This window comes from Pelophylax lessonae, assembly GCF_965119305.1.
Source record: "Pelophylax lessonae genome assembly, chromosome: 1".
Classification (NCBI taxonomy): Eukaryota; Metazoa; Chordata; class Amphibia; order Anura; family Ranidae; genus Pelophylax; species Pelophylax lessonae.
Genome location: NC_138768.1, coordinates 374,017,282 through 374,036,737, shown reverse-complemented (window position 1 = coordinate 374,036,737; position 19,456 = coordinate 374,017,282). Strand labels below are relative to the sequence as shown.

At 42.5% G+C, this 19,456-nt stretch overlaps 1 protein-coding gene across 2 annotated transcripts in view; it reads right to left on the bottom strand.

Moving 5' to 3' along the window:
- Positions 1–1,067: 1,067 nt before the first annotated feature.
- Positions 1,068–19,456, bottom strand: part of DOCK8 (dedicator of cytokinesis 8) — a 252,499-nt gene continuing 234,110 nt past the window's right edge. For both annotated transcript variants that reach the window (XM_082242986.1, XM_082242987.1), the window contains 4 exons: positions 17,169–17,312; positions 14,380–14,486; positions 7,632–7,802; positions 1,068–1,226 (listed from right to left, as the gene is read on the bottom strand). In XM_082242986.1, the coding sequence (XP_082099112.1) occupies positions 1,163–1,226; positions 7,632–7,802; positions 14,380–14,486; positions 17,169–17,312 (486 nt within the window). In that variant the 3' untranslated portion in view covers positions 1,068–1,162. The remainder of the gene's footprint in view (positions 1,227–7,631; positions 7,803–14,379; positions 14,487–17,168; positions 17,313–19,456) is intronic.

Below are 19,456 nucleotides of genomic sequence, written 5' to 3'. Positions count from 1 at the left end.
AGACAGGAAAATTATATAAATAGTAAAATAACCTTTTCTAGTTCCTTTCTATGCTTTAGAATAAAAATGCTTTTCCATCCAGCATTTCTAGCCTTCTACAATTATATTTACACCTCTACGTCTACCTTGCAGACATAAAAGAGTGCACAGTCGCCATTGGCAGTACAGCAGTGCTTTATTAAACCTTTTATTTACTAAACTATGAAATGTCATCTGACGACATCCCTCAGAACCAAGTTTTATGTACCCAGGACACAAGTTCTGCTTCTAAAACTGGGCTGATGCAATGACTAACAGCAGCTCATTGGTTTTGCTGAGACTAAGAGCTGATATTTTATGTCACTTTCAGCATCGCCTACTGGTGAATTATGTAATGCAGCACTACCTCGTAAATACAATTATGCCTTCTTAGTACCATTGTATATGAAAAGACAGACTTTAGTCAATCCCTGCTTACAAAAGAGAAGGTGAACTGGGGGTATTTCCATGTTACCACACAGATAACGGGCAGATCGAAATTCTCTTTAACATATATAAACGCAAAGTCTTGTAAGAAAGGTTTTCATTGTTCTTGTATTTCTAAGTTGAACTCCAGGCAGATAATAAAAGCTCCATTCAATACAGTTATGCATTTATTTATTTGATGTACCACTATTAAATGTACCTGAAACTGTCTTAACATTAGCCTTGAATTGGGCTTTAACAGCTGCAGAGAAAAGTGAGACAGAGCTGTTCAAATTTCAAGACTGGCTGGAAAAAATTACAAATCTCGTCAGGTTAAAAAAAGGTCCTGTGTATGTCTTTACTAGTGCTCTTAGCTGTCTACCTGGAGTTCAGCTTTAGTTGTGTAACTATTAGGCTGGGTTCACACTGCCGTGAATTTGGCTGAATTTGGACCTGGAATGGACCAGAAGACACACAGGACTACTGTGCAATTCACTCCAAAGCTGCTCCAGAAATATGTAAACCGGCTCCATAGAGAGCCGGTCACAATCTCCTGACATGCGAATTGGAAGTGGCAAAACCCGCATCCAATTCGCAATAGTGTGAACCCAGCCCTGTACTTGTTTTGTAGTCCTTACAGGAGATAAAATATTATTAACTTTAATGATCATTGTACGCTTGTGGTCTTTGCTCATTTAGCTTATGTGGTTCTTTAGGCTCAGCAACTGCTTTGAGAGATCTGTGTATCATATTTTCTGAAGCTGGACCTGGTGAAAAGTCCCCTGAAAGACAAAAAAGCCACAGTTAAAAATTATTTGGGCTCAATAGCATGACAAGAAAAATATCAATGTGCACATAATTTGCGGCAAACAAAGATTTAAACCAAAACTAAAGATTCCAAATGACCTTATCCCTTGAATGTGGATATATTAAGTTAAGTTATCTATAATTTAAAGTGTCTCTATATCCACAACTTTTTTGTTTAGCTGTGGATAGAGTGGGGAAGGATCAGAACCCCATGTTATGTTTACTGCTGTCTAGGCTCTGTCTGGACAGTACTGATTGGCTCTGTGCTGACCACATGCATCTTACCAAAAAAAAAAAAAAACCTCTAGAAATACACATCAAACTGAGCATGTGCAGAATGTCCCCAAGGCTCTGTACCATCAGGAGATGGACTGGGGACAGTGGAAGAAGGGGAGGATCAGAGAAAACAGAATAAAGCACAATGTGCAGGATTACCCCTTAAGTTTCTCAGTGAGTAAAACAAGCATGCTTTACTGCATATACATATACTGCATATACAGACTGATTTTACTGTTGTGGGTTTAGTTACACTTTAAAAAAGTACTACTTTCTGTGCTGATGTTGAAGGTTTCCTTATCTTTCTGTACAATTAAAAGGTTGTCCCTGAGACAGTGAGTAAGGGAAAATCCCTACTGGAGCCCCAAACAACAGTAAAACTGCACAGGGGTTCAACTACTGTATATCCCAAACTAGAAGTAAAGTTTTGGCAATAGATACACTTTAAGGGGGTGGATACATGCCCTTCCTTACCCTACATAGGAACAGCGGAAACCCCTAATCCTAGCTCATTTTATCTTAAGGGACTAATACCACCTTTCCTGGTATAATAATGTACAAAGTGTGCCATTAAGCCTGTTGGTAACCATTATACCAGTTTTCAACTGCATTTTGCTCTGAGGCAAAACAGGATTGTTGCTGAATGATGAGGGCCCTCAAAAGATGCTAAAAAAAAAAAAAGCTGTCTCAAGAAGGGGTCCCCTATGTAAAGTGCAAATTCACAGGGCTGGGTCTGGAGGGTGCCGGGGTGGGTTATGCCCCCCCCCCCAGATTTTGGTTTTGCACCCCTAGGACCATTGACATCAGCAGGACAGACCCTACAGCCCGATCCACCACAGTAGAAGCACAACAGTCACCGTCGGTTCAGTATTTAGCCTGAAGCCTGCTCCAGCTGGAAGCTGGTGGACAGGCTGTTTGGCATGGCCATACTATCTAAAGCTGGCCATAGATGGATCAAAAATTGGCTGGTTCAACAGGGCTTGGTTGATTTTTGATCCATGTATAGCCACTGTGGTTGATCAGTAGCTGATCTATAGATCAACTTCTGTACCCTCTAACAGTGCTGCAGACTATAGACTGCAATGCTGAACGCTATATTCTAATTGGAAGTAAAGTTTCCATGCTGTTAGAATACAATAACTAAGCAGCAAGGATTGTGTGGATGGGGAAATAGAGTCTGTTTTTTTTGTTCAACCCACTGGTTGAGCGAAAAAACTGACTAATTTATAGGTTGCCTAAGGCAGGTCATACATACATTATGCAATTTTCTTTCCTTCAACCACAGGTTGAAGGAAAGAAAATTGCTCCCACAGTGCTATGGTATTCTGCTGGTAGGGAGCTGAAAACAATGATAATTTCTGGTGGCTATAGCCATTAGCAGTAACTGTTGAAAAAACCTGACGCGCCAGTTGTACTGAAGTCGATCGAAGGATCAACTTCAGTACAACCAGCCTGTCTGTAGACGGATCGAAATTCCGCTAGTTCCTGGCTAAATTTCGATCCGTCTATGGCTGGCTTAAAAATGCCTGGGGTAATAGGCAAAGGTTCTGTTTAATCATCACCTTTAGGCAACCCCCACTGTTATGCACAATTTTGCCATACCTACCATTTACTGCAATGCATGTAGCCACAAGGATAAAATGAAGGTGTATTGATATACTATGCACCCCCAGATCATACAGGCCCTGATCTTCCAAAAAATCCCCCTATACAATTCTATATCCTTGGAATAGTGTATACCAGCGCTCCTCCTGTTGTAAATTGGGCATGTCTACCTATTACAGATGCAGCTATTTAGGGGCCTCTCCACAAAAACCAGGGAGAGTGTGCTGAGCAGTCTGAATGGCCCGGAGCGGCCGCTAAGTGGTGCATTACTGTAATATTCAGCCTGTCCTGCCATTTGCAGCACAAAGAATAAGGGACCGGTAGTTTTTGTGGAGAAACCCACAACTACCTCTGTAATGGGAGGACGTGCACCACAGGTGGAGCTCTGGTATGTAATATTTCAATGATATAGTATTGCATAGGGGGATTTTTGAAAAATCTTCCTGTAGGTGAACTTACACTTTAATGATAGTATAACTTTGTTTAAACCTTAGTTTAGAATTTCCAAATAATTATTAAAAAAAAAGCCAAGACTAGACAATCTACCTGCTCACATATCCGAGGGGGTGATATCAGATTGGAATGAAAATGTTGTGGTCAAGAAATACATTCTCTGTTAATTAGACATCCCTCTCCATGACAAGAACAAAACACAGATCAAGCTTGCCTGCAATTCCCTGCATGCCTGGAATGCTTTCACCTAGCTCCAGCCATCTGTGAAGTGAAGGAAGACTCCAGCCCACTACTCTGAGAATCCTTATTCTGTTTACAATCTACAGAAATAAAAGCTTCTTTGTCACTAAGCCATTTGTCAGTCACAAACCAACTCAAAGCATGGACAAGTTTCCCACTGAATAAACAGACTGTGCCACACTGGCAATGACATTGGTAATGGACAAGTGTTACAGGACACACACGAAGACTGATCAAGGCGGCAGGGAGTGATTTACACTCCCTATTTTTATCAAGAAGTAAACACTCCATCAGCAAGAAATGTCAAATATGCTCCGTGCAGAGATAAGACATTAAAGCCGAATATGATCCAGGTGCTAAGTGCATACCTTCTTATAAAGCTGGTGTTTTAATAGAAATTTGAAGCACAATAAGAGTCTGCTTTCAAAAAGAAGATATCTACAATTAAATTTTTATAACATACCCCCCTCAAAAAAAAAAAAAAAAATATAAGGGATTCCTCATTTTTCGGATAGGGGGTAGAGCTGTATGAATAATTTCTTTATGTCTATATTATATAATATATGTATTTCCATAGCTGGATTTCTAGACCAGAAAAAGCCTAATATTATAGAGCCATTTATTTTTATCTGCATACATTTGTTTTAAAATTGTTGGCCAGTGCAGTGCATGGAAACAATGACTTTTAGGCTCCTTTTACACGAATGATCCGATAAGATCCGCCTGTTAGTTTTTTAGGCGGATCTGATCGGATCCTCCCTGCATCTCTATGGGGCAGCGGATGCCAGCGGAGACATGTCCGCTGACACCCGCTGCCATCCGCATCCGATCCTGTCCGTGAAAACCGGACGGATGGAAACCCTATTTTCCATCCCTCCAGGGGATCGGATCGAATGAAAGCGGACAGGTAGTCCGCTCTCATCCGATTCCCCCATAGAGAGCAGCGGGGCTCTGACACCTCCCTCTCTGCACACAGAGTGGAGAGGGAGCTGTCACCTGCCTGCTCAGCGGGGATCGGCGGATCGATCTCCGCTGAACAGAGAACTGTCCACACCGGACAGCGGACCGTGTGAAAGGAGCCTTATTTGACTAAGGTAGGTAGGTATGTAAGGCTGAGGAAGACCAAAAATTAACCAAAAAGACTACCCTCTACAGTAAATCAGTGTTTCTCTTTTTTTTTTTTTTTTTTTAGTCAAGGTACCTTTAAAATTCTGCACAATCTTGAGACAACCCATTCTAAAAGGTTAAATTCTAAACTAATAGTTTTACATAACTCATCAACATCCAAACATGTAGGACAGCCAGGGGTAGATTTACTAAAACTGGTGTTCTCAGAATCCGTTGCAGCCAATCAGCTTCTAACTTCAGCTTGTTCAATTAAGCTTTGGCAATAAAACCCGGAGGCCTGGTTCTATGCAGAGTTGCACCAGATTTTGCACTCTCCAGTTTTAGTACATCCCCCCCCCCCCCCCAAGAGTTGATTTATTCTTTCAAAGCAAACACACCTTTGCACAAAGGTACTGACTAGTATTCCAATGTTTTTCTTCTTCCTCAGTTTCTCTCTCCCTCACTCAGCTAATATAAACCTAGTGCTGATGGAGAAGGAAAGTGGAGGGGCAAACAAGGATGCTGTACAGGTGTATAATGTCCTCCTTATCAACAGATGATGGCATTTTTTGTTAGGACGCTGGAGGCTAGATGGTTGTAATAATGCACAATGAAAACCTTTGGCTTTGTAACTAAAGGCAGGCTTGATCCACCCATTGGCTTGTATATAATTTTTGGGCAAATTTTAGCAGTTTGTCAAGGCACCCCTAAAGAAACACACAGGCACCCTGGGTTGCCTGGGTCCCCTTGTTGAAAAAGGCTGCTCTAGAACACTTCAAAGTATACAGCAATAAAGTGAGCCTGTGCTTTGCCTAATGTTTACATCCTCTAGATCCCCCAACACTTTTTACAGCTGCCTATAATGAAGGAATGGCTTTTATTATCTACAATGAGAGCTATAACTTACACACAACTAGAGAAGAGCTTGGGCCTCCTCCAAACTTATCTCTAGCAGAACTCAGACCTCACGCTAAATTTTTACTCCAGTGAGCTGTGGGCCCATAAACAAAGAGATGGATGCGGGCATCAATGGTCTGGCACGCAGCGCATTGGAGCAAAAACAGACCACATGTTGGCCTACAGATGATTTCAGAGGAAGCCGAAGCTCACCCCTACACAGGACTAAGGACTCCTTGTGACAGAACTGAGGTGCACATACCTCCATACCCGAAAGGTGAGAGAATAATTGAAACCCTAATAAAGTGCAGGTTTACTCTAAGAACACATGCTGTTATATTCAGTGATCTAAAGCAGGGGTATGCTGTGATTTGGGTTTTGGGGGGGGGGGGCCAGACTGTGACCAGTGGGTTTAGCAAACACCCTGGCATCAGTGGGGGACAAACAATGCCCCATCATTAGTTTTAGTAGGAGAAAAAGTGCCCTATTGTTTGTATTTAGGGAAGATGTAGTACCCCATCGTTGGTGTCTGTGGGGGAAATGGTGACCCAACATTGGTGACAGGAGAAGGGCCGGATAAAAGCAAGTAAAGGCTTCCGGCCTGTGAGCTGCAATTTGGAGACCGCTGATCTAAAGAAAAGGCTGTCATAATCCAGGTAATAGTAAGTAGGTGTGAATCATATTTTCACATATGTAATGTTTTAAATCCCTTTGTATAAAAGGATCTGCTGTTTATCGATAAATTTGTTGTAACTGCTCTCTCTTGGGTGCCTATGCTATGAAAGTGGTTGGGATATTTTTTAATGTACCTTCTGATCTATTAGGTTTTGGACCATGTACATGGTATTTTGTAATTTTAAGAGAAGCAACATCTTCCCGTTTCTTTAGGAACACTGAAATTATTTTAATTTACTACTACTACATTATAGTGGGCTCTCTCTCTCCACTTCCTTCTTCTGTTTTGTCTATTCTCTGCTTCTTTTAGAAATTATTACACAACTAGACCAAAGTGAAAATGGTTCAGCAGATATGGTTAAAAAAGCTGAATGGACACAGTGAGTAATCAGTACCGCACTCACTGTGTCCATTCATAACTGAAGCATAGTAAGTGTTTTTCTATGCTTCAGTTTATGAATGAATGGGATGCTCTGTACAGAGATATTCCTTTCCATTCATTAAGTGCATGAATGGGAAGCTCTGTACAGAGCTATTCCTGTCCATTCATTAAGTGCAGCTGAGGCTACAGAGATTGAGGGCCCCGGACTCAGAAGAAAGGGCCCCTGCCGGGGCCCTGAAGGTTCTAGTTATGCCTCTGGTCATGTGTGTTGTGCTAAGGCTGCCCATTCATACTGAATGGTCTGAGAACACCCCACAGCAGAAGAAAAAGCAGGGCTGCTGCAAAATTTTCACACAACACAGGTCCAGTGGCCCCTGATAGCTATGTGCATTAGGGTGCAATTTGGAATAATTGTACCACAGCACATTTCACTAAGCATTTACACAAGGCATAGGTGTAAATGTATCCCCAGAGAATGACTGGCTGCTGTTTAATGACTGTAAGCACCCTGGAAATAAGGTGTTTTAAATGTGCAATAAAGAGCAATAAAGGTAAAATTAATACATTGTTATTCATTGTGAAGGACACTGCCACAGTGAGGCAGTTCAGGATAAGTGGAGGCATTCTTTGACAGTTCTCATTCAGCAGGCACTGTTTGCTGAGGACATCTGATAAAGCAGTGGCCTGTATTATTTTTTTTACTTACTATATTGCTAAAGGAATGAATTACACTTGTAACACACACCTTGCGTCACTTGGAGTCTTTACCACTGTTTTGTACAACTCGGGAATCTTGCGTTCAATCATGGGACGGAGATTCTCTTTCAGTTTGTTGTAATTCTTCTTCAGTTCTTGCTGATATTCCCTCTGATCAAGTGTAATAAGTCTCTTGTTTTTCTCTACTGCCTCTCCACACCTGAAAAAGGCAATTCATTGTTACCCATTGTATGTATGAGGAAGTTACTGTAGAAGTCATGTAAAGTTATGATTGTAATTTAGTTTGCATATATGAGATTTTATCTGGTGTGTTTTTAAATAACTGTTACCTTTCAGACTCTCAGATAAATATGTCCACAATTGTAATTTTGAAGATATTCTTGTGTCTGTCTTTTTATTTATCATAAAATGTCAGAATTGCTTGATTGAGCTATTGGCATTGTGGGAAAATTCCCTTGTGCTGGCCATACACTATACAAAAAAATCGTCCGAAATCAGGTCATTTGGACAGTTCTTTCGTTTTTCGGCCAGTTAATAGGCACGAATCGGTAATCAGTTGTGACGTTTTTTGAGCCGAAAAAACCAAGGACAAAGTTAGAAATTTTCTGCTGAAACAACGATAAACTGAAAGGGTAATGCGTTTCTCCTCCAAACTATTTGCAATAGGTACATGTGAAAAAAAAAACAAACAAAAAAACTGATTCATTTATATCCACTGAATGATTTATTGGTCAATACGAGATGGTACGATCATTTGTTCTCACTGCCGAGTGTTCGTTTTTCGAAAATTAGTTTGAACAATTTTTCGTATAGTGTATGGCCAGCATTACACTTGTGGATAAGACCAGGCCAATGCCAGAGACACTGTAATTACATGGTGAGGGGCAGCTGGGTGACCCATCTCTCACACATGACAATGGAAAAGCTGCATTAACAATTTAAACTGTGAAGTTCAGTTGGCGATTCGACGGATAGGACTCACTATGTTTCAGGAGGATCGTTTACAGCAGCTCTTCTATGCATAATGCCTATAAACGGCAGTTACAGGATTCTATCCTAAATACATCCTAACATAAAACAAGGCATTTTTATTACTGTTATCCTTTGATCTGCACATAATATCAGTTCCAACAAAACTTCAATTGTGAAAAAAATGGATTTTTGTAAAATCTTACCGTAAAATCCTTTTCTCTTAGCTCATTGACAGACGTAGTCCTCGGTGATACACCACCTTCGGGTTATGTTGCCTCCACAGGAGCAGGACTAGACAGGAAATTAAAAAGCTCTGGCCACACCCCAGGGGCAGTCCCAGAGGGTATATCCTCTCTCTCTCTGCCTCAGCAAATCAGTTATGTGAAAAAGCAGTCTTTAGAGATTTTAACCCAACTCAAAAAAACAGAGGGGCGGGGACTACGTCTTTCAATGAGCTAAGAGAAAAGGATTTTACGGTAAGATTTTACAAAAATCCATTTTTCTCTAGCGCTCATTGACAGACGTAGTCCTCGGTGATACACCACCTTCGGGACGTCCCAGAGCAGTATCACAACTGAGGGGTGGGAAAATGGAAATCAAATCCCAATCTAGAAGGCCCAACCGGTGCCAACTAGAAGTTTACAATGCTCATCCTTAATGATGAGACTCAACAAAAAAAGAGAAAACAATTTTTTTTTTTTTTTTTTCAAACAGAAAAAAACCCTCGAGGTAGACCACCGGTCTCCTCAAATTGCGGCCTGCAAAACCTTGCGGCCAAATGAGGCATCCGCCGATGCCGTCACATCAATTTTATAGAATTTTGTAAAGGTATGTACTGACGACCAGGTGGCCGCCTTACATACCTGGACCACTGACGCCTGATGGCGAAAGGCCCAGGAAGTACTGAGCGCTCGAGTGGAGTGCGCCCTAACAGGGAACGGAGGACTCTGACCCTTAATAGAATAAGCCTGTACCACCGTTTGTCTAATCCATTTGGCAATGGTCGCGGCAGATGCAGGCAAACCCTTTCTGGGGCCATCCGTGATCACAAAAAGTGAATCCGTCTTACGGAATGATTCCGTAGCTTTCAGGTATACCCTGATTGCCCGAACCACATCTAAGGAATGCAACGCATGTTCCCGATGATGCTTGGGCTGAGGACACAAGGAAGGTAGTACAATATCTTCATTCAGATGAAAATCTGAAACCACCTTGGGAAGAAAAGATGGCTTAGGATGAAGTACTACCTTATCCCTATGAATCACTAGGTATGGGGACTGGCATGATAATGCAGCCAGTTCTGACACCCTGCGAGCAGAAGTAATAGCCACCAAGAAGGCCACTTTCTGGGATAAAGTAAGCAAGGGAATCTCCCTGATGTTTTCAAAAGGAGGTTTCTGTAGAACCGACAAAACCAAATTAAGATCCCAAGGCGGTAAGGGCGCGCGGACTGGAGGAGCCAGGTGCCGCACCCCCTGGATGAAATTCCGCACCAAGGATTTGGTAGCTAAAGGCTTCTGAAAGAAGATTGCTAATGCTGAAACTTGACCCTTGATGGTGCTCAAGGCTAGCTTCTGCTCAACCCCTTGTTGCAAAAAGGCCAATATTCGAGACACCGAATAGGTACGTGGAGGAAATCCTAAAGATTCGCACCACGCAATATAAGTTTTCCATGTGTGATAATAAACTTTGCTGGAAGTCGCTTTCCTTGCTTTAATAAGGGTAGGAATGACTGAAGCTGACAAACCTCTGTCCTTCAGTACTTGGGTCTCAATGGCCAGGCCATTAAACCCAGCGACTGTAAAGCATGATGGTAAATTGGTCCTTGAGACCACAGACACTCCCTGAGACGAAGTTCCCACGGAACGTCTACGACTAACATGTCCAAGTCGGCCAGGCCGGCTTGAGGAGGCCAGCCTAGAATTTCTAGGACCACTGGCGCTGATTGGGTCTGAACCAGGCGTCCCTAGAGGTATCTGGCCCCGACCATCCGAGAAAGTCTCCCACACATTTATCAGATACCTGATAGTTATCAGGAAAGGTGATCTTTTCTGGTTGAACCTCAGGGACCGAAGTCACCCGACTAGAGGCTACTTGGCCTATCTGGTCAACCAGATCCGATTCCTGTGAGGTATCGGGACTAATCTTAGGAAAGGAAGAATCGCACCGGTAGTAGTGGTTGATGCTCGATCTAATGTCCTGAATACCGGTGAAAACGTCCCCCCACCCTGAAACCGGGTGGGGGCGCACCTTCAGGCTGTGTACTCCTTTGCTTCGGGTTTGGCTGGGTTGGTCCTTTGCTTGTCCGACCAGCCCTTCTTGAACCCTCCTGGAGGAGTCTTGCCTTTCCCGCTAGTACCAGCCGGGCGCCCTTTATGGGCGGTAAAGAAAGGTCCTCGCTTGTTGCGAGGTCCCTTAGCTTTAGCAGCCTGTGGCAAAAAAGTGCTCTTGCCCCCAGTGGCATCCTTAATGATTTCATCTAGGTTGGCCCCAAATAGACGATTCCCCTGAAAGGGGAGATTTGTCAAGGTCTTCTTGGAACCTAGGTCAGCTGACCAGCATTTTAACCACAGCACACGTCTGAGGATCACCGCTGTCTTAGATGCATGCCCTAATAAGGGAGTAGTGTCCAAGGCTGCGTCACAGATAAACTGTAGCCCTTGTATAATCTGTTCCATCAAATCAGATGTCTCCTGGGGAATATCTTTTCCCCTAAGATCTTGGCGTACCATTTTCGCCCATTCCGTAAGTGTCTGGGAAACTAGACCAATAACAATTACTGGTCTAAAAGCTGACCCTATCAGAGAGAAGATGGTGCGGGACTCTGCTTCCATCTTTCGATCCACCGGATCCTTAAAGGACGAAGTGTCCTCCACTGGAATAACCGTGGCTTTATTCAGCCTGGAAATAGGCGGATCCACGACTGGTGGTACCGTCCATTTCTTAATGATGGATTCCTCAAACGGATAGCGTCTAGCAATACGCTTGGAAATAGTAAAGGTACGTTTAGAATGCTCCCATTCTCCTTTAATCTGATTACCGAAACATTTAGGTACAGGAAAAGCCTTCATCGTCTTGATGGGCTTATTAGTACCAAAGGGAATCTCTGTTTCAGTTGCCTCTGCCAGTAAAGCCTCAAGTTTTAAGGTTTCCTGCACTGCCACAACTAGTGCATCCACCAATGCTTCTTCCTGAATAATAGCAGGAGAAGAAGCGTCCTCCTCACTGTCTGAGGGGGCTTTACCTGGGATAACAGCCCTTGCAGAGGAACCTGCAACTGCCGTGACCACCTCTGAATCTGAGTCAGAGGTGTCAGATGGTATAGGGGTAGGCGGGGGTCGCTTCCTTGACCCCCGTCCCTGACAGGCCGCCTCCACCCGAGCCACCATAGACTCCAAAATTGCTGTAAATGACTCTATACTCTGTGCACCGGCGGGTCCCGTGGCCCCCTCGAGGGAAACAGGTGGGGGAATATGTGTGGCAGGGTCCATGATAACTCCAGTTACTTCCTGGAAAATATAATTCAAAAATAAAACTTTTTTTTTTTTTTTTTTTTTTTTCGACCCCCAGCGCCACAAAAGCCCCTTAGTGTTACCTGCTAGGGATCCCTATCGATCGAGAGAGAGAGAGAGAGAGAGAGAGAGAGAGATAGACCCCCAGGCTCACCACTTGATGCTCAGAGTTTAACTGCAACAGGTTACAGCGCTGTCTTAACAAACAGGAAGTCTTTTGGCTGGCTGCCCAGGAAGGAAGGAGGCGGCTCCGCCCCTCTGTACGCCTTCCGGCGCCTCCCCCAAGCTCCACGAGGTGTTTGGATCACCTCAAACATGGCCGCCCCCATGCTGGAGACACGAGGCTACTCCAAAATGGCGGCTCGTGCGATCCAGCAAAAAAAATGGCGGCGGCCCGTACTGAATAGCGGTGTGCTGCAGGGCACACAACACTCTCACTGCATGGGGATAAGACAGAAAATAACTGATTTGCTGAGGCAGAGAGAGAGAGGATATACCCTCTGGGACTGCCCCTGGGGTGTGGCCAGAGCTTTTTAATTTCCTGTCTAGTCCTGCTCCTGTGGAGGCAACATAACCCGAAGGTGGTGTATCACCGAGGACTACGTCTGTCAATGAGCGCTAGAGAAAAAGGTTTTCTCTATGCTATGTACCAGGAACATAAGAAAAAAAGTCACAAGTCACAGAATAAAATTTGCACACACACAAAAAGAAAAAAAGCTAAAGTGCAGCAGCGCAGCATACCTGTAACTGCCCTCAACACCCAGATGTTCAAACAAGCACATTCTAAGGGCTCATGCACACTGCAGCTAAAAAAAAGCTGTCTGCCTGCGGTTAGTGTCAATGGACGCAACAGCGGGATTCATGAGCGCGCGTGCACGGGTGCCCCCATGGAAAGCGGCTCTCCGTGGGGGAACCCAATGAAGAGGAGGAGCCAGGAACGATGCCGTGGCACCCCAGAAAAGGAGGATCTGGGCTGCTCTGTGAAAATCCCTTGCACAGAGCAGGTAAGTATAACATCTTTGTTATTTTGCACAAAATAAAAATAAAAAACCTTTACAATCACTTTAAATAAGCTTGTGCTTTGTTGTGCTCTTTTGCACATTTTAATTGAGTTTCATTGAGCATAAGCATTTTTTTTTTTCACAAACCCTCCACTTAGCTAATTTTTCCTAATTTTTGTGTGTGTTTTCGAGCTTCTTTGAGCTTTTTTGATTCTTTTTTTTGGCGCCGCTGCTGTGTCTGAGCCAGGAGGAAGATTCCCGGATGGCCGAGGGACTTGTGGACATTGCTGGACAGAGATGGGGCTCAGGTAAGTATTAGGGGGTGCTGGGGAGGCTGTTGCACATACAGGCCTTTTTATCTTAATGCATAGAATGAAGATAAAAAACCTTCTGACTTTACAACTCCTTTAATTGAACAAGCTGAATTTATAATCAACCAGTGGGCATAAACTAGTAGAATTATGTTCAAAAATGTGTTAAAAATGTTTGCTTTGGAACGATTCTGGAATTCTATTCAAGTAGCAGGTATGGACAAAATTGTAAGGGCTTTCAATTGAAATGAATTGACTCAATGGCAAGATTGAATGCTCATACTGTAGCTGCTGTCTTTTAATAAGTACACACTTACCAGTCCAGGGATCACCCGCTGTCTTCACCCAAGCCAGTTCTCCACTGGCCTTTGGGTCCCCCGCTCCACCATCTTTCTGGTGGGAAATCAGCTATGACTTCTGGCAGCTTCCCACTGCACATGTGCGAGTCGCACTGCATTTTGTGAATGGACCTGCAGCCTCCTGGGACCTGTGAAGTGCCTCTGGAGGTTGGGAGCAGGAAGGAGGGGGGCAATTTCTGCTCGGATCGCATTGGGAACGAGTACCTGTCAAAACGAGTTACCCGCTTGTAGAAAAAAAAGGTTTCCAAAAGCGGTGTGTTGGGGAGGGATTGGGTTAGGCGGAAAAGTAAAACGTTCCTTTTTAGGTTTTTGGGTGAAGCTCCACTTCAAAGAATGAATATTCTCTACATAAGCTAACCATTACCCATTCTATTTAAGCTTTCATGCAATCGGAACAAAATCTCCCCTCTGTTCACATATTTTTCTTTAATTTATTCCACAATTCTCTTGTCCACTAACTTGCTGGATTCCAGTCCTCTCTATATTTCTGAATAAAATATTGTATGCAAATTATAGACATTATACAGTATATGATATAATCATTTACTTAGAATGAGAGTTTAGACCAATGGGAATGCTTACTGCACCTTACATTGTATCTTTAGGTTCTTCTATACTCACCTCATAATGAATTCTTTGAAGCACAACCTCAACTTATTGTGATGTCGATACAATTTAGGATCAGCTGGAATGTCAGCCAGAAACACTTGGGCTACCTCTAGTGGTCCCTAAAATGCATGCAGGAGAATGATTAGATGGGAATTACATTGTCAAACCCCCTTGCTTTATAACAATTCACAACCTTTAACAATAATGCTACAAACCAAAGAAATTCTGGGATATTGTAATGCTAGTAAATCACATACCAACCATTAAGAAAGGTTCATGTCCTGACTTATGTACTACAAACCATACTGTAAATGAAAGCTGGATGATGTTGGATACACACATTTTGACTTCAAATTGGTGTTACCTATGCAGTAGCATTATGTACAGGATATATCTTCTAAACCCTTGCTACACAAACGGTTTACACTGGTATATCACTGAAGTTCACCAGCAGTTCCCAGTGCTTTGTCAAAAATTACTAGGAGTAGAGGGGAAAGTATAAGAACTTTACTTTTGTTATACCATGCTTAGTAAGTCATTTCTGCATCTGGATTGGGTGGTAATCCTTTTCTTGTTGACTTGAGTGTCCACAAGACAGTGGAGGCAACTTTAGCACAGTATCACAGTTTTTACAGTTAGCATTCTGGGAACAATTCTACAGTAATAATTGTAATATCAAGTAAAAGAGCAGATAGAGACCAAGTCTTCGTGCACATTGTGTACAGTGGAGAAAAAGGAAAAGCAATGGAAGTAAATGGCCAGAGGTAGCCTGGGCAATGCATACATTAGGGCCAATGGGAAGTGATGCCCTTGGAATGCATAAGCAGAACTGGATTAGGCTATGGTTTACCCACTCTGGCTCCGCACAGGACAGAACTGTTATCAGAAAATGGCCAGTTTGACATACTCTTCTATTCATTGGATTAAAGTGTTATTACACCCACAACAGTCTGTATTGGCCATACTGTGTATGTATGTGAGTTAGGGACCTTTAGATTGTAAGCTCCATGAGGGCAGGGACTGATGTGAATGTACAATGTATATGTAAAGCGCTGCGTAAATTGACAGCGCTATATAAGTACCTGAAATAATAATAATAACAATAAATGCAGTTAAGCATGTGTGTTATACTGTGGAACCTAAGGGGTTAATCCCCACTTTGTGTAAAAATGTTGGTTGATCTTTTCTTCTCTGATCCTTCCCTTCTTTTACTGTCGCCAAACCATCTGCTGCTAGCACAGAGCCTTGGGAGGGTGCATGTGATCAGCACAAGGCCAATCAGCACTGTCCAGACAGAAGGTCAGGGGCCATGCAGCCCCATAGGACAGTCAGAAGAGAATTAAATCTCCTCCTACAAGCTTTAACCAGTGCTCAGGCACAAACTGATAGAAGTCACAAAACTGCTATATACTGCTGATAAGAAAGTATTTAGCAGTTTATATTTACTAAACGAATTGCATTTCCATGTTGTGTGTACCGTGGGAGACCAGCTATAGTGAATGCAGGGTCCTGGGCTTAGTAACACCTTAAGGATATCTAGGAGATCAGGGTAGGAGGGTTAATCCATGGTGACTGGCCTAGCAGGGCAGGAAATACTAAGTGTGTACTGTAGTGGATAATTTTAGACCCTGAGCACAGATCTGAAACACCTATGAACTGAGCTATTGTTAGAAATCACAGGGGCCCCATACAGCCTACCTAGCAGGCCCCCCCAGCTGAAAGTGACTGAGGACCTAGATTTATCAGTTACTTTTTCTGTAGCCTCAGCAGCTAAGGTGAATGAATAGAAAATGCTCTGAGGCCTCCTTCTCATTCACAAACTGAACCATAGTAAATGCAGTTCACTGTTCTTCAGTGATGAATGGACACAGGAGTGATTGGTACCAATCTCTCACTGTGTTCGTTCAGGAAAGGAAGGGGCCAGTAAATTACATATTTACTGGCCCCTTTCCCGCTCTCTATCCTGAAACATCCGCCTGTGTAACCGCAGCAGCTGCCGTCGGGAGAGGAAAGGAGAAAAGCCTGAGGTGCTGTGGGGGGGGAAGGGGCACACATGGATGCCTAGACAGAAGGGGTGCATATGCTAGGACCAATCCCCCTGCAGTGCAGCAGAGAAAGAAAGAGGAATAGAAACTGGCAACACTGCAGGGTGAGGCAGAAGAGGATTGGTGTCTGCAATAAGACCGTACAGCCGGCCCCCCTGCTCAGCAGGTGCCTGGGCCCCCTTTTGAACTAATGGTGCCTGGGCCCAGTACAGGAGGGCTGGCTATACTGCCTTATCAGCAGCCCTGCCTATGAAGCCCAGCCTTTTGAAGCTCATAGAGATTCAGCCTTGGGCAAATGATCCTGTATGGCCAAAACGGTTTCTAAATTTTTGGTCCTTGCTGCAGGTAAAATTAAGTGTCACATTAACAAAATCTGTCATCATGCACTAAGAGTATAATTACATTATTTACAGCTGGATAGGTTTAGAGACGGCACATATCCATCAAGCTAATGGATTGCTCTGCAGGCCAGTTGATGAAATGCTAGTGTAGTAGTTTTAGGATTGACAAGACAATAGCTAAGTTTTAGGCTGCAAATTATTTTTTTATAATAGAATTTATTTTGTTCTACATCTGTTTCCAAGCTGTTACCCCAAAACTGAGAGGTGACTATTGCAGTGTACTTTTTGGACTGCACATGGTTGTAACAAATAAGAAAACATATTGCTGCTTACTAGTAGCAATACAATTTATTTTGTACTCTTGAACACTTTAGAAAATACTTGTGAGATTATTCAAATATATTTCTATTCATACCTGATTTACTGTGGCTCCCACTGAACCCTGCAGCACCATCTGAAGCATCTTTGCGTCTGGCGGCTCCTGGCTAGTAGCAACAGCCAATTCAAGAGTTTTCTTTTGCATGTCTTCTATGGCAACCTCAATTGGAGTCAAGGTAAACTAGAAAGCAAATGTAATTATTATTTTTATGTGATTCAAGGGATTTAGACTGGGAAAAATATGCTTCACAGTTGTTTGCTTCTCTTTTTATTATTTTAATTCAAAATACAAGTTTAAATGTACTTTTTCTTCTCATCTATTTGTTATTTTGCACTTTCAGTGCTCAGCGTAAATGGGCACACCCAAACAGATTTCTCAGAAAACCTTTACTTTCCTTTCAGAATCAACATTTTCTATCGGACACATACTACAAAATACTCCCACAAATGCAGACCATTGATTGCCAACGAGATTTGTTAATTTTTACACACAAAAAAAGTTTTTATCCTAACAAAGTCATTCAAGACCATGTTGCAAAAATGAATACACCCCAATGAAAGTCTTAGGATTTTGTTGTCTAAAATTTAGCTTTGCTTCTAATTAACAAGAATTAAACTAGAGGTGAGTCTAATTATTCATTAAACAGGTGTCCAGCAGACAGTTGATTATAAAAAGGGCGTTACTTAACAAAGAAAACCCCTTCCAGTTTCATGCTGTCAGCAATGGCACCACATGGAAGAGAAATGTCACAAAGCCTGAGAAAGAAAATAATTTCTTTACACAAGAAAGTTGAAGGCTACAAGAAGATCAGCAAAGCTTTACTTATCAGTCAGAATACTGTAGCAATTGTAATATAAAAACGTAACAAAGATGAAACTGCAACCATCTCAGATGTTCAGGCCATCCATGGAAGTTAACACCTCGACAGGAGTGTCTTCTGATGGGAAGGGTTGAGGAAAATCGGCAATAAAGTTCATTGCACTTAGCTAAAGAAGTAGAAAGCAAAACTGTTTTTTTCCCGTTACACAATTTGGTGTACACTGTAGAGGAATGGCATGCATGTGTGTCATCCACTAAGGAAACCTCTCCTAAAACCCATGCACAAAAAAGCCTGCCTAGAATTTGCAGGGGCCCATGCTCAAAAAGAAGACTACTGGGACTCTGTACTCTGGAGTGTTGAGACCAAGGTAAATATTTTTGAAACTGATGGCTTCAAAACTGTATGGCATCACAAAGGTAAGGAGTACAAAGAAAAACGCATGGTGCCTACAATGAAACATGGTGGTGGCAGTGTCCTTTTGTAGAGTTGCAAGAGTGCTGCTGGTGTCAGGGATCTATATTTTATTGATGGTATCTTGGCTTCACAGATGTACTTCTCTATATTGAAAGAGAAGATGGTACCATCACTTTGTGCCCTTGGTCGTCATGCACTTTTTGTTCAACAAGACAATGGCCCGAAACACACATCTAAGGCCACTGTTGCATTTCTAAAGAAGAAGAGGGTAAGAGTGATTCAGTGGCCAAGTATGTCTCCTGATCTGAACCCAACCGAACACCTATGGGGAATTCGGAAGACACAAGTTGAGCATCACTCTTCATTCAGCATCCAGGCTCTAAAAGAGGTCGCTCTTGAAGAATGGAAAAACATAGATTTTGCAATATGTCGCCAACTTGTTAATTTCATGCCTAGAAGACTTGGTTTTGTCCTTACAAATCATGGAGGTCATATAAGATACTAGATGTAGTAGTTTTTGTTGTGGGGTGTATTCATTTTTGCATCAACTAAGGAAGATTTTGTAATCTAAGTTATATTATTAACCTCACTTTCATGTTAAGAGCTCAACAAATGTTCTATAAAACTCAATTTCATCAACATTTTGGAAATTGTTCTTGTGTTCATTGAGATATTGATTAAACTCTTTTCAAAAGGGGTGTACTCATTTATGCTGAGCACTGTACATACAAGTTTATTGAATGACTGGATTTTCTTGGCTGTTCTATAGGTAATGTTTACTGTATCACCAAAAGCTGCTATTGAACATGTCAAGACAATACTAGGCGTTAGATCACTGTGAATAATTTTCATTTGGAGCTAAAGTGTATGATCCTACTGAAATAAAGCAGCTGCTAGTTATGAACAATTAATACATCTGTTGCAATCCTATTTAAGGCATGGCACCATGTCTTTCAGTAAACATACATCCATTGTGAGCTGGCTGCCAGTGTAAACACAATGAAGCACATTGTGACATTGTCAGAACCTGCACTGTTTTGTTTTCCTGGATCAAAGAGGAGTATTGTTGAATATCTGTAGCAGTAGACCT